The sequence below is a fragment of the Tigriopus californicus genome, chromosome 10, assembly GCF_007210705.1.
Source record: "Tigriopus californicus strain San Diego chromosome 10, Tcal_SD_v2.1, whole genome shotgun sequence".
NCBI classification, from domain to species: Eukaryota; Metazoa; Arthropoda; class Copepoda; order Harpacticoida; family Harpacticidae; genus Tigriopus; species Tigriopus californicus.
In genome coordinates this window covers 4,502,494-4,514,815 of record NC_081449.1, presented here as the reverse complement: position 1 = coordinate 4,514,815, position 12,322 = coordinate 4,502,494, and the positions used below count along the sequence as shown (strand labels likewise).

The 12,322-nt window shown below is 40.5% G+C and overlaps 2 protein-coding genes across 4 annotated transcripts; both read left to right on the top strand.

The window, feature by feature from the left end:
• The first annotated feature begins 1,835 nt into the window (after nt 1-1,835).
• Nucleotides 1,836-3,117, top strand: LOC131888409 (homologous recombination OB-fold protein-like). Its single transcript, XM_059237257.1, has one exon. It carries the CDS (start codon nt 1,991-1,993, stop codon nt 3,050-3,052), a length of 1,062 nt encoding a protein of 353 aa, XP_059093240.1. The 5' UTR covers nt 1,836-1,990; the 3' UTR covers nt 3,053-3,117.
• On the top strand, nt 3,070-5,404 carry LOC131888407 (SET domain-containing protein SmydA-8-like). 3 transcript variants are annotated; one of them, XM_059237254.1, is made up of 6 exons: nt 3,070-3,325; nt 3,390-3,661; nt 3,724-3,951; nt 4,021-4,253; nt 4,328-4,494; nt 4,565-5,404. In XM_059237254.1, the coding sequence occupies exons 1-6, from the start codon at nt 3,070-3,072 to the stop codon at nt 5,233-5,235; spliced, it is 1,827 nt and encodes a 608-aa protein (XP_059093237.1). In that variant the 3' UTR covers nt 5,236-5,404. The 3 variants fall into 3 exon arrangements, with proteins under 3 accessions (XP_059093237.1, XP_059093239.1, XP_059093238.1); XM_059237256.1 differs by having other exon boundaries at nt 3,104-3,325; nt 3,419-3,661; XM_059237255.1 differs by lacking the exon at nt 3,070-3,325 and having other exon boundaries at nt 3,354-3,661.
• The last annotated feature ends 6,918 nt before the right edge of the window (nt 5,405-12,322 follow it).

The window sequence follows — 12,322 nt, the reverse complement described above, 5'->3', positions numbered from 1 at the left end:
ATGATCGTGGTCAGGAGTAAGCCGTCGCCTCCCAAGGGCAATTCGTTGCCATTTTGCAGGGAACAAATGGGTTTCTCGTCGTAGGTGGAACCATTCCAGGCCAGTAAAAAGGCTTCACTGTTTCTGATCCGGACCAAGACCTGCCAATCTCGTTCAGTGAGCTCGGATTTCCACAGGGACTTCTTGGTGTTATTCATGATAGTGACATGGAGCAGATTGGGTTGGAGAAATTGCTGACTCCTGGATGAGGGATGGGGACTCAATTTTAAGATCCCGTTTTGGCACACTCTCTTGGGTAGGGTGATTGTTCCATCGATATAACCCCCATGAGTAGCAGTTTTCTACGGGAGAAGAGGGAGAAGAACATTACAAATCTGTATGAAACGTCAAAGTGGAACAAGTGATGAACTAGATTTTAGTTGGTAGAAGAGACTTCACATGAGGCTCACGTTTTTACGATCCTGCTTACAAAATAAGATTTACAGATTAATGCCGTTTTTTAATTAGAATTAGATAGGCTGGGCTGAGGTGGTTTGCCCAAAAAGCAAAGGAAAAAACCATTTAGCCTAATAATTTCTATTACTTCTGTCCGCACTCCGAAAGAACACGATGACTCTGGTTCGGAAAGATAATTTGGGGGCAAAAGACCTTTCCGCGAACCTTGACCGAATGATAACCTAAAACAGGGATTTTGGGGAGAAATTGAAGGGTTTTCCTCACGTTAAGGCAAAATTTAGGAGAAGGACATTCCAAATGATTTTTTTTAGACATTATTTTTGCCTAAAAACCACTTCTGACGAGTTCCTTTATTTTGTCAATCTGTTCCTAAGAATGCATGTGTTGGTTGGTGTTGATAAGTAATTGGAGGTGTATTTTATTTTTTTCTATGAACTATACCGTAACTTATCTGTACACTATTGTCTTAGATTCTAACACAATGATGGCATTGATTTCGAGAACCATTATTTCACTTGTTCTGGACCATGAAATAAGGATACTTCAAAACATAGCATTACTTAATTTAGAAGTCATTGAGATGAGTTTACTATAAAATTCTATTTTTCCTTGATTTTAATACAAGGCGATATCTCTTCTTTCAATCCAAGAGCAAGAAGTTCGTAAAAGACAATTATTAAACAATTGTTTTCTTGAAACCTACCAAAACATTTTAAGAAGTGAACAAATTACTACTTCCTTTTACCCTCTTATGACATATTTTTAAGTTTTCGAAACTCCTATTGGCTGACTTTCACAGCATAAAAACGAACTATTTTGACGAAAATCTTGAATTATTTTTCCACCTCCTGGCCTTATGATCATTTTGAGCTCTTACCAGTTCTTTAGCATGTCGAAACACATGATCCATGGTAAGGTCGAACGAGAGAACACCATCATTGTTAATGTCTTCATTGTTAACGGTATTTTGCGGCGATAGCAAGGCAACATCTTCCTTGATTGAGCCTGCATTTCCGAGGATTTGCTCAAGTTCCTCAAAATCGGGATTGAAATCCATGATTGGCACTGAACAACTCTAGAGCTCTGTGTGTAGCGTATGTAGTATTCACCTCTATCCTTTCTTTTCGAATGACGCTCTTTTCATTCACTTGAAGCAGAAACGAGGGCGACGGTGAAGGATCGCGAGGTTATTCCCGGACTATCAACCAATGAACCACCGCAAGATTGACGTCAGACTTACTCTGCTAATTCAGGTGGCATCACTAACAGGCCTTGGCTTTGTGGGCCTGCTTGATACTCTGAGAATAGTCTAGTATCAGGTTGGCGTTCGAACCGTTCCACCCAGGTGAATTGGTTGACGGGATTTCCCCGAAAACCCGAGGATCGTTATGTAATCTTTCAGAAGCTTCACTTGCATTGGTGTTCGAGGTTGTCCAGAGTGGATTCAAGTCCAAATCTTGCGTCTCTTTCTGTGATGTTCAATCCACAGCTGAGCTGAACTTGGTTCAAGAACACCGGCAACGGACTCGACATCATGTTCGGCAATGATGACGATTTCCCGGATTTTGACTTGGATAGTTTGGAATGGAATCCATCTCATCCCTCAAACGGGGTGGTGGCTTCATCGCACGCCTCTACCTATGTTCCCAATAAGCCTAAATGTACGAATCATTCACCAAATGAGGTCTTCAGATCAGTGGATCTTCCCCAGAAGCGACCTTCCCCGTCGGACGATTCGAAACCAGAGCTTCAATGGAAAAGATCTCGCCGAAAGATCCCTGGACCGGCTGGCATGCTGTCGGCCAAGGTCAAGCATGATTTGGAAGCGGTGCAAACCCAAGATCAGATGGCTAGTCAGACTGGGACCAAAGTGAAGATTGCCGATTCTCGGGTTTGGCGACAAATGGTCCAAGAGCATGACTTGACGCCCAATAACCCCAAATCCCTCTTGAATCGCTACAATATCGAGTGGGTGAAGCGGAAAACCTGTCCAGGGACCGGAAAGAAAGCCCCGGTCTTGTATTGTGCCCTTAAGGCCCTGGATTTGACCTCGATGGACCCGAAAATTGAACTGGAAGATCCTTCGGGTCATGTAGACGGAGTGATTCACCGAGATGTGATCGATAAATTTGGACCCCTGATCCAAATAAGAAGTGTTCTTGTCCTCAAAAATGTCCATGTGATCATGAATGTTCTTCATCATTACGTTCTCATCACCTTGAACAATTTGGCACACATCTACAAACCTGATGGACCCTCTGTGATAAGTGAACGTATTTTGACTCTATCTCAAATTGACTTGGAACGCAATGCTCGGGATTTGGAGGAGGTCGAATTCAAATTGGTCCAAAAAGCTCGGGTGAGCACCTCAGAGGGTCCAAAACATGTCATGGCCTCCATTGGAGGTCCTGGTCCTCAATCTTGCCCTAGGCCCAATGAGGCCGCCAAGCCTAAATCAAGTGTCAACGTAGCCTCTCAGTTTCAGTTCAAGGCCAAGCTCACTGCAAATCTAAAGACCTCAGTTGCATCCACGTCAAGTCCAGGCAATGAACTTTTAGAAGGTCTAGATGACGACTCATTATTTGGTGACTTCTAGCATCGTTGGTTCTACAAATGTTGTTCCCGATTTTCATGGCTAAATACATTCTTGGTGCCTCTTTCTTTCTCGCGTTTTCGGACAGTCTTTCATCACTAGTTTTCGCGTCTCAAGTGCATGCAATTTTGTGCACTCATTCATCAATACCTGTGAGTGTCTCCAAAGCACAAATAGTACACGTAAGAACACCGTTACTTTGTGACTTCTTGGCTTTGGAGTCGTGCCAAGTGTCTGAAATTTTTCGTGACAACTCTCCCAGAGAGGATATGCAAGGTAAGATTTTGATCGTGTTAGTCGACATAAAAACCTTACCGATTGCGAATCATGCTTCGCTTAGACCAATGCTTTCTCTGTGGTCATGACCAGGACTTGATTATATGTCCCAAATGTGGACACGTGGCCTTTTGTGGTCCAGAACACCGTTCGCTTCACTCTGATGATGAATTGGAGGAGTGCTATCCTTACAAAGTGGGGCGTAAAGAGGGTGTTGGGCGATGTCTCATGGCTACCCGTCGCATTGAAGCGGGCCAATTGATCTTCAAAGAGACACCTTTGACCGTTGGGCCTCTGCATGAGACCAAACCCGTTTGTCTGGTGTGCTGGAAAGCTGTAAGAATGCCCTATAGGTTGAGTCTCAACAGAGATTTGATCCTTGTCATTGTCCTCTCAAGGTTGATGGATCATATCAATGCGAGAAATGTCACCTGCTCATGTGTAGCCTCGAATGCGCCGAGGCCGAAATACATGTCAAGAATGAGTGCCAGGTATTCGGATCTCAACATCGGCCACCCATCCAGATCTCAAATTTTGATCAGTTCCATCCCTTCTACCAATGCATTACTCCTTTACGCGGTCTCAAATTGAAGGAACGGTATCCTCAAAAATGGAGAGCTTTGAAGGTAACGAACGTAACATAACGCAGTGTTCCAGTTAGCAATGATATTGGACCAATGCAAGTTTGAATCCAGGGTATGATGGATCATTGTGAGGATAGACCAAAGGATATTCATTACGAGGTGAATCAGAAGAATGTCGTTCAATTCCTCCGCGATCACTGGAACGTTCCCTGTTCCATTGAGGAGATTAATCACGTTATTGGGGCGTTGGAAGTTAATGCCTTCGAAGTGAGTGGGGTGGGAGGAGGTCGGGGGGTGTTTCCTCTTACAGCTCTCATGTCGCATTGTTGTATTTCCAACACTAGGTAAGATTTACATCCGACATGTCGTCGATTCCTTATATTGAGAATAACGGATAATCTAAAAATAATTGTAATAGGTACACGATGTACGATGACTATCACACGGAGTGCAGAGCCAATGTGACGATTGAAGTGGGAGAAGAGATCACGGATTTCTACGTGTCCCCCTTGCATGGAACCCAATATCGCAGGACTCATCTTCGGGATGGTTGGTTTTTTGATTGTCAGTGCATTCGATGCCAAGGTAATCAAGCAAGCCAGCAAGCAAGAAGTATTCAGTTCAATTTTGTGGCTACATATGATATCATTTCTAGATCCAACCGAATGTGGAAGCTATCAAGATGCTCATAGATGCGGGTCAAATGATTGTATGGGCAACGTGATTTCTCTGAAGCCTTTGGATTACGATTCGGATTTTAAATGCGAACAATGCGATTTTCTCTTATCGAGAAAAGAGCGGGAACAAATTGAAGATGGACTGACCGAAAACTTGGATAAAATCGATAAAAACGACGATGACGGACTCGAAAAATTGCTGGAGTCCGCTCTCCTCAAAGTTCAAGACACTCACTTCATCGTGACGGCCATCAAGCGATATCTCGTGTACATTTACGGCCGTGTTCCTGGTCGGATGTTGCATCAGATGTCTCTGGAAGGGGCGCTCCGGAAAAGGACTCTGTGCCGTGATTTGTTGACCACTTACGATATCATTGTGCCCGGACTCACCCGAGAACGAGGCCTGACGCTGTTTGAATTGAAATCGGTGGAAATGTACCTGGTCAAAAAGTCTCTGGAAGGTTTCCTCGATTTGACCAAAGCGGAGAAACTTGAAAGGTTGGAGCTATGCTCGAAGCTGTTGCGAGAAAGTCAAGCATGCCTGCAGTATGAGAGCTCAGACACCTTTGAGAACATGGTTTACCAAGCTGCGGTGAAACAACGCCGTGAATGCGATGATCTCTTGACCATTATTCAACTCATGCCTTAATTAATTCGCTCTTTCGTTTCATAAATGCCATGATCTCTTGACCATTATTCAACTCATGCCTTAATTGATTCGCTCTTTCGTTTCATAAATGCGATGATCTCTTGACCATTATTCAACTCATGCCCTGATCAATCCGCTCTTTCGTTTCATAAATGTCATAATCTCTTGACCGGAATTTCTTCTATAAATCATAAATAAGGTCCATGCCAGGAATATTGTAGAGTCTGAAAAATTATGGCAACTCTTGAGACTTGAGTCAGTTTAGAATCTACCAGATTGATTGAGAGGAGCTGCTGGGATTGTAATTTCAGTTGGGCGTAATATTTTACTTTGTATACGTAGTACATGAATTGATGCGCAGAGAACGGATAGTTGTCGTTTTTTTTTTTTTTATCAGAACTCGTAAATAAGGGCTTTTATTCATTACCAAAATGGGGGCGATGCAAGCAGAGATGGGAAAAATCGAGATTGATCGAATTTCTGCCACTTTCTGCCACAAGTGGCTGAAAATGGCAGAAAATGGCAGAAAATGGCAGAAATTGCTGGAAGGTGGTCAAAAATGGCTGCCGGTGTTTAGAATGACCGATCTTGATTCTAAAAGATGTCAAAGACAAGAAGGATCATATGGGTTGGATAAGTTCTTGAAGTGTCTTTTGCTACAAAGCATATTGATATAGCATTGGCTGAAATGCAAAATGTTCCTCAAATATCGATATTTATACTGTTTGATGGTTGATTGAATTGATAATTGTATCCATAGACCACTTGCAGCATCCAAGGCCTAGCCACAACACTTACACCTCTTTTCAAACTCATCAAAATTATTATTGAATACGATATAACTTTTTTTTAAATGCAATTGTCGCCATTTTGACTTTAAAAACTTTAGATCAAGTAGCATCCCTGACTCCAATCGATTGCGGTGGCAAAATTCAAACTCGATCACACACCAATTACATTTAGTGGTTGTATCTCACATTCGATGCAAAATACCCATCCCAATGTGTCAAAACTACATACAGGTAGGCTTGAAAATTAACGGAAGTGATTGTAAATACTAGAAAAAGATGATTTAGAATAATACAAAGAATGCTATTTTCTACCACTTTTGGCCATTTTCTACCACTTTCTGCCACTTATTTTGGACCAATTTCTGCCATTTTCTGCCACCAATTTCTGCCAGGTGGTAGAAAATGGCTTTTAATAATTTCTCATCCCTGGATACAAGACTATGTTTATGGACAACATGAGGTGGGCCAATTCAAACTGCCACCACCTTGAAGCTCCATAACAAGCGATTGATTGGTTCGTCAAAGATGATAATAGTACATTGGGGGAGGTAAACTACACTCCTTTTGAGTCAAGACATAAGATATGGCGGTTCCAGCTCAATTCTCTATCACAGAATCATACTAAGAACATGCAGTATTGATTTAAATCCATGCTGAAAACGAAGTTTGTCCACATCCAAACTGATTACAATACGTGAGCAAGAAGCTTGGTTGTCCACCCCGTATTCCGATCCAAAGAAGGACATTTTCAAATTAGGTGAAAATCGCAAATGCCTACTGTATTCCAAACTCCTGTCTGTAATTTTGTCATATGAAGAGCTAATTTGGTTGTTGTAAGATATTTCGGAGTTTTGATGATCAACTATTTTGGGCAGTCTCCCTGATTAATTTCGCATCATAATCCCGTATTTTTTGACACCCCGATCCCGTGCTAACATACTTTATTTACGTTTTTGGTTTTGTTTGGGCAAAACCCCTTCGTGCTGCGTGTGAGCATTTTTCATGCAAGAATATCATTTTCCAGATCTGAAGTATACAATAACAGAAGTGGAAGAATGCGCAAAAGTATTTACGTGCTTTATTATGTATAATAGTAGAGGCACTACAAAAACAAGACACAATGCGGAATATTAACGAAAACTTTTCGAATGTTTCAAAAAGTCTTTCAAAAACAAAAAATTGTAATGTAGGAAAATAAAGTCCAAAATCAGCTTTTTTAGGCTAAAAGTATTTCTTAAGCATGTTAATGAGTAAAACTATGACAGTGTATTAAATTGCAATATTAAATGAACCATTCCTTTATTCAATAAATGAATTAGAACTCTGATTTAATCCCTTGACAACGAACCATTAAGCCTCATAAGTGCAAGTGACCTCTCAAAATTTGATGGTGACGTCATCTTCCTTTCTTGCTTCGATATCCCAATTGACTTTCGAAATCACCCTCTACCGGCTCAAGAGGGCAAGACGGGAGATGATGCTCAGTACACAAGGTCCATACATTCCTAGGATTCTTGTTGATTTCCTTTGACTTTTCCTCCCCTCTTTTTAGCCACCCCTCATTGGTTGGCGCATTTTTGGCAGAGCATTGGGTGTCCACACATTCAATCGTCAAGTATCTTGTTTGTTTGATTCGTGAGTGTTACCTATACAAGTCATAATAGCCCAAATAGTCTATTGTACTAGAATATTCATCCTCGCCATTTTGTACTCATCTGTTTATGGTCACCCAGGGCAAGTTGACCCCATAGAAGACGGAACATAAAAGAGTAAAAATCGAGTTTGTTGTATTTTTTAACTGCAGCTGAATTGGTAACCAGTGGAGAGTGCAACTCTAGCTGATGGAAAGTAGCGCCTCTACAATCAGAAACTATACCCAAGCAGGCAGTCATTTGACATTCATTCACTCTGAAAACAAGTCCGCCTGGCCAGGGTGGCCAGGTTTTTTTCAGCCAGCAATGCTAGCTTGTGCAAAATCAATGCTAAAAAAATGCTAATTGGAATTCGAAAATGCTAGAGCAATGCTACTTTTTTAAGAAAAGCAAAGTATTCATGGTGCTCATAAAGAACTTCCATTTCACAATTCAATTATATTTGGCACTCTTTGACAGGACCTGTTCAGGCGACATCTTGAAAATTATACTTTTAGAAAAAACCATTTGAAAAACACAAAAATCTAAAGAAAAATTGGCAGTAAAAATTGGCAGTAAAAATTGCTGCAGTTGTGTTTATGATATTCTCCTAATTTTGAACCCTGAAATTTAGAAGGTTTTTTTGAGCAAAAATGTATTTTCAGGATTTGAACAAGCAAGGTTTTTTACAAACAATTAAGATTGATCTTATCGCCAAAAAATGTTCATCTTGGGCGAGATTAGATCAAGAAAATAAGATAAAATGTTTTTTGATTGTGCATCATGCTTCAAAGCGGACAATAGCAAGTGCCCCAATAAGTTTCTTTATCCATAGAGCTCAATTATGGTCAATCTCTTCTATTTTGAAGTTTTTTTTGCTATTTTTGAATCTTGTGATTTAGTTTCCCTCAAATGTGGGGGGGATACTTTTTGGAGAGCAATGAAACTAGCCAAAACATTTATGTTTGTTTGAATATTATAGTGAAATAAACCCATACTTACATTTACTTAACAATTGATACTTCGTCCTTAAACACTCACTGACCATATTAATCAAATCTTTGATTTGTGTTAGCCAACCCAAAATCTTTTGGTGGGCCAAAAACCTGTTTACAAATAGAAATTAGGCTAAATCTCCCTTTGAATTGAGAATCAATTAGAATAAATCATTTTGCTTCCTTTATGTCAAATAAACAATGGATTAAGCTTTTTGGTTACAGTGTATCAATTTCATTCAATGGGAAAGGGACCCTATGAAAGAACATTGTTAACACCGCCAAATGTAGTTCCATTGTGAGATTTCTTTCACTTTTCTTCCCTTTTGGTCATTTTTCAGTGAAATAATGGTAGAAAAATGCTAAAATGCTAGACAAGATCTCACAATGCTTGGACTATGTAAATAATGCTAGTTTAATGCTAAAAAACAGACCAATGCTAATAAAAAAATTCCAATGCTAGCGGCCTTGAAATAATGCTAATTTTCAAAAATTGGCATCAAAAAATGCTACCTGGCCAGCCTGCGCCTGGCTAGCTCTCATCGCACTCTCTAGGAATTGCTTCCTCTATGGTGACCTGAGAATACAAGGGCGCTTGCCTTGTCCCTCTCTTTGTTTCTTTTTCTCTCTGGGGCTTGTCATTCACAGGGTATCCATTTCTAAATCATAAAGTCTGCATTTTGATTTCGCCAAAACTTTTTTATCAGAGCTCTCTGTGATGTTGTCAGAAGTTAAGATATGATGTGCGGATAAACACGTGCACTTTCTAATTATTTCCAAACCATTTCGAAGCTCTAGTGAAGTACGGTAGCCTTTCGAACACATTGCTGTGCTTGGTCTCTTGCTTCACAACATCATCTGCTCTTTTAAACATATTTCCTGGAGATGGCACCCTCGTATGCATTTCGAAAGTCAATAGTCATCATATCCACATGTTACAGTGATCTCATTATCATTGCCGGTCATATGTCTATAGTTCCAGCCAAATAATTTTTTTAGCACTTTACATGCAAGTTATTCAAATGAATTGTTGACCAGACAACCCCTGCAAAAAGAAAAAAAAAGAGGTTCCATGAGGCATACATCAACCTAGCACCAAATTCTTAAGCAAGTCAGAGTTTGGAAAGTCAATAGCTCAAGCTTCAGTAAATAGGAGCAAAACAAAAAAAGCTTCTGTGAGGCATACATCGAGCTTATTGGCTTTCGAAATCGCCATCTAATGGGTCAAGAGCGCAAAACCGCAGATGGGGCTCAGTACATAAACTCCGTACTTAGTACGATTCTCAATGATTTTCTTTGACTTTTCCGCCCCTTTGGCTAGCCATCCCTCTTTGATGGGCTCAATTGGGGGCAGCTTATTAGCTAACCATTGATTCAATCTTCAACTCTTGTGTTCTTTTGGTTCGCGAATGTGGCCTGAATAAACCATAAAAGGCCATAAGTTAATTCTACAAGGGCCTTCATCCATCCCGTTTTGTACTTGTCTTAAAAAAATGGTCACCCAGGGCAACCCAGCACCAGAGCTCTGGATCTACCAAGGCGACCTAGCCACTTTACCCATCACGATCAGGCTGCTTGATGGATCGGACAGGCTGGGACAGGGAGACGGCCCGGGCAGCACGTTGTCTCCCGTGATCTGAGTCAGTTTAGTCTTGAGAAGGCAGTCGGAACTAGGGACCCTGGATGCAGAGACCCGCGAGGTTGAGTATACCTCATCAAATTCAAGCGATTTGATTGGTTGCCAATTATCAACGAACATGGGCTTTGTTTGGAAACCTTCACAACAGGGAGTCAGTCACTTCCAAAAAGACCTAACATGTTTGCATTGCATGAAAAGGCAAAGCTTTGAATGATTTATGACAAATTTGATTCTCCTTGGGTTTAACCAACATATTCTACAACATTAAAGTGTCTTTTGCCATTAGAATTGCATCAGTACGCTATTTCTCAATAAAATGTAGCTGTCGCGCTGATTTCTTGCATGCTGCTAGTATCAATTTGGACTAAAGCACTTCAAAAAAGAAAGTGCAACCATATTCAACAAATGAAATTGTAAAGTATATGGGACTTGTTTCTTGAGAGACTCTGGAAAATCACATGCCATAATGTTAATTTGAATAATCTTATGAAATATCTTCGCAATCTAATCTTATAAAAATGGGTTCAGAAAGTATTTAGAAAGTAACAATACTATCTTTAATAATCTAAAATACCATATCCATGAATCAGCTTGTTTTGGAATGTAATTTTGTAGTGTCCTTGAACAAAATCTTCCATGGTGCTTGTCATGACAGTACTCTTTCTTATACAGCGCATCAATTCGAAATTTGTTTGGAAACTTTTTAGTTCATCTGATTCGAAGTGGAGCCACTTGTCAAACCTCGCGCGTCTCTGACCAGGGTCTCTAGTCGGAACTCGGACTTTACTTTACTTTCAGTTGCCCACAACATTCTTAACTCATTTGACCAAATGCTCGTGAAGAAACTTTAAAACTCAAAGAAAATCATAACTGCCCTCAAGCTTGGAATCAATCTCCCTATCTGACTACTCTGCAAACTTCCATACCAGTACTGCCAACATTGATCTCAGATTGGTTTTTGGGGTCAGAAAATGCGACTTCATTCTACCTGAAAAATTGAACTGGGATGAAACTTGGCGATAAACGTTATTCTCCACGGATTAGTTGGGGGTGCTCATTTTAAATTTGTGACAGATTGTTGGAAACGTTTGGAGAGAGACCTTAAAGGCTATTAATATCGTGTAAGGTAAGGTTGGGTTAGGTAAGGTAAGGTTAGGTTAGGTTAGGCTAGGTTAGGTTAGGTTAAGTTTGGTTTGATAAGGTTAGGTTATGTTTAAAAAAGTAGCAACGCCAACTAATCGGTGGAGAATAACGTTTACCAAACTTGGCAGTACTGGTTTAAAAACTGGCGTCACGGGAAAATTTATTACACCAGTATAGTGTTCCTAAGGGACAGCCCCCCACCCCCCTCGCATTCTTCTTGCCACGTTGAAAAGATTTCACCTCTCTGATTAGATGGGCCCAAAGCAGATTATCTCGTTGGCTGGCTGGCTGGCCAGCTGGCTGAGCGGGCGCAGTTGACCTGGTGCAAGTAGATCCCAGACCCACATTCTCTTTTCCATCAATTACGGGCCAGAGTGTCATATCTTAAATAATAAAGTCTGCATTTTAATTTCATCCAAACTTCGATATGAGAGCTCTTTGTGAAGTGGTTTCAAATTGAAATTCAATGTATGGATAAACATCTGCAATGTGTAACTATTTCCAAACCATTTTGAAGCTCAAGTAAAGTATGGTAGCCAGTCAAATACAGTGCTAGAGCCGGCCTTTTACTGCAGAGCATAATCTGCTATTTTGAACATATTTCCCGCGAGGTGGCAACCTCGTATATAATTCGAAGCTCCATAGGAAATTCGTAAGCAAGCCAGAGCTTGCTGATAAGTTAATACAAAAAAGTCAAATGAGGCAACAAGCAACCCCGGCATCAATAACTTGGTTGACAGACACCTGAACGTATTAGTGAAATATTAGTGATGAATTGAGCTATTTAGAGCATTGAACAGTGCCTTCTGATGTGGACAAGTAAACTTGAAAAGCCTACAACACAATCAAATACTCGTGTATTAATATTTATTTTGTTATTGAAAAGTT

Excerpts from the sequence above, each read along its gene's own strand:
- LOC131888409 (XM_059237257.1), top strand. The coding sequence starts at position 1,991 with ATGTTCGGCAATGATGACGATTTCCCGGATTTTGACTTGGATAGTTTG.
- LOC131888407 (XM_059237254.1), top strand. The coding sequence starts at position 3,070 with ATGTTGTTCCCGATTTTCATGGCTAAATACATTCTTGGTGCCTCTTTC. Across the intron at positions 4,254-4,327 it reads TGTTGTATTTCCAACACTAG|GTACACGATGTACGATGACT; the intron begins GTAAGATTTACA and ends TAATTGTAATAG. Across the intron at positions 4,495-4,564 it reads TCAGTGCATTCGATGCCAAG|ATCCAACCGAATGTGGAAGC; the intron begins GTAATCAAGCAA and ends TATCATTTCTAG.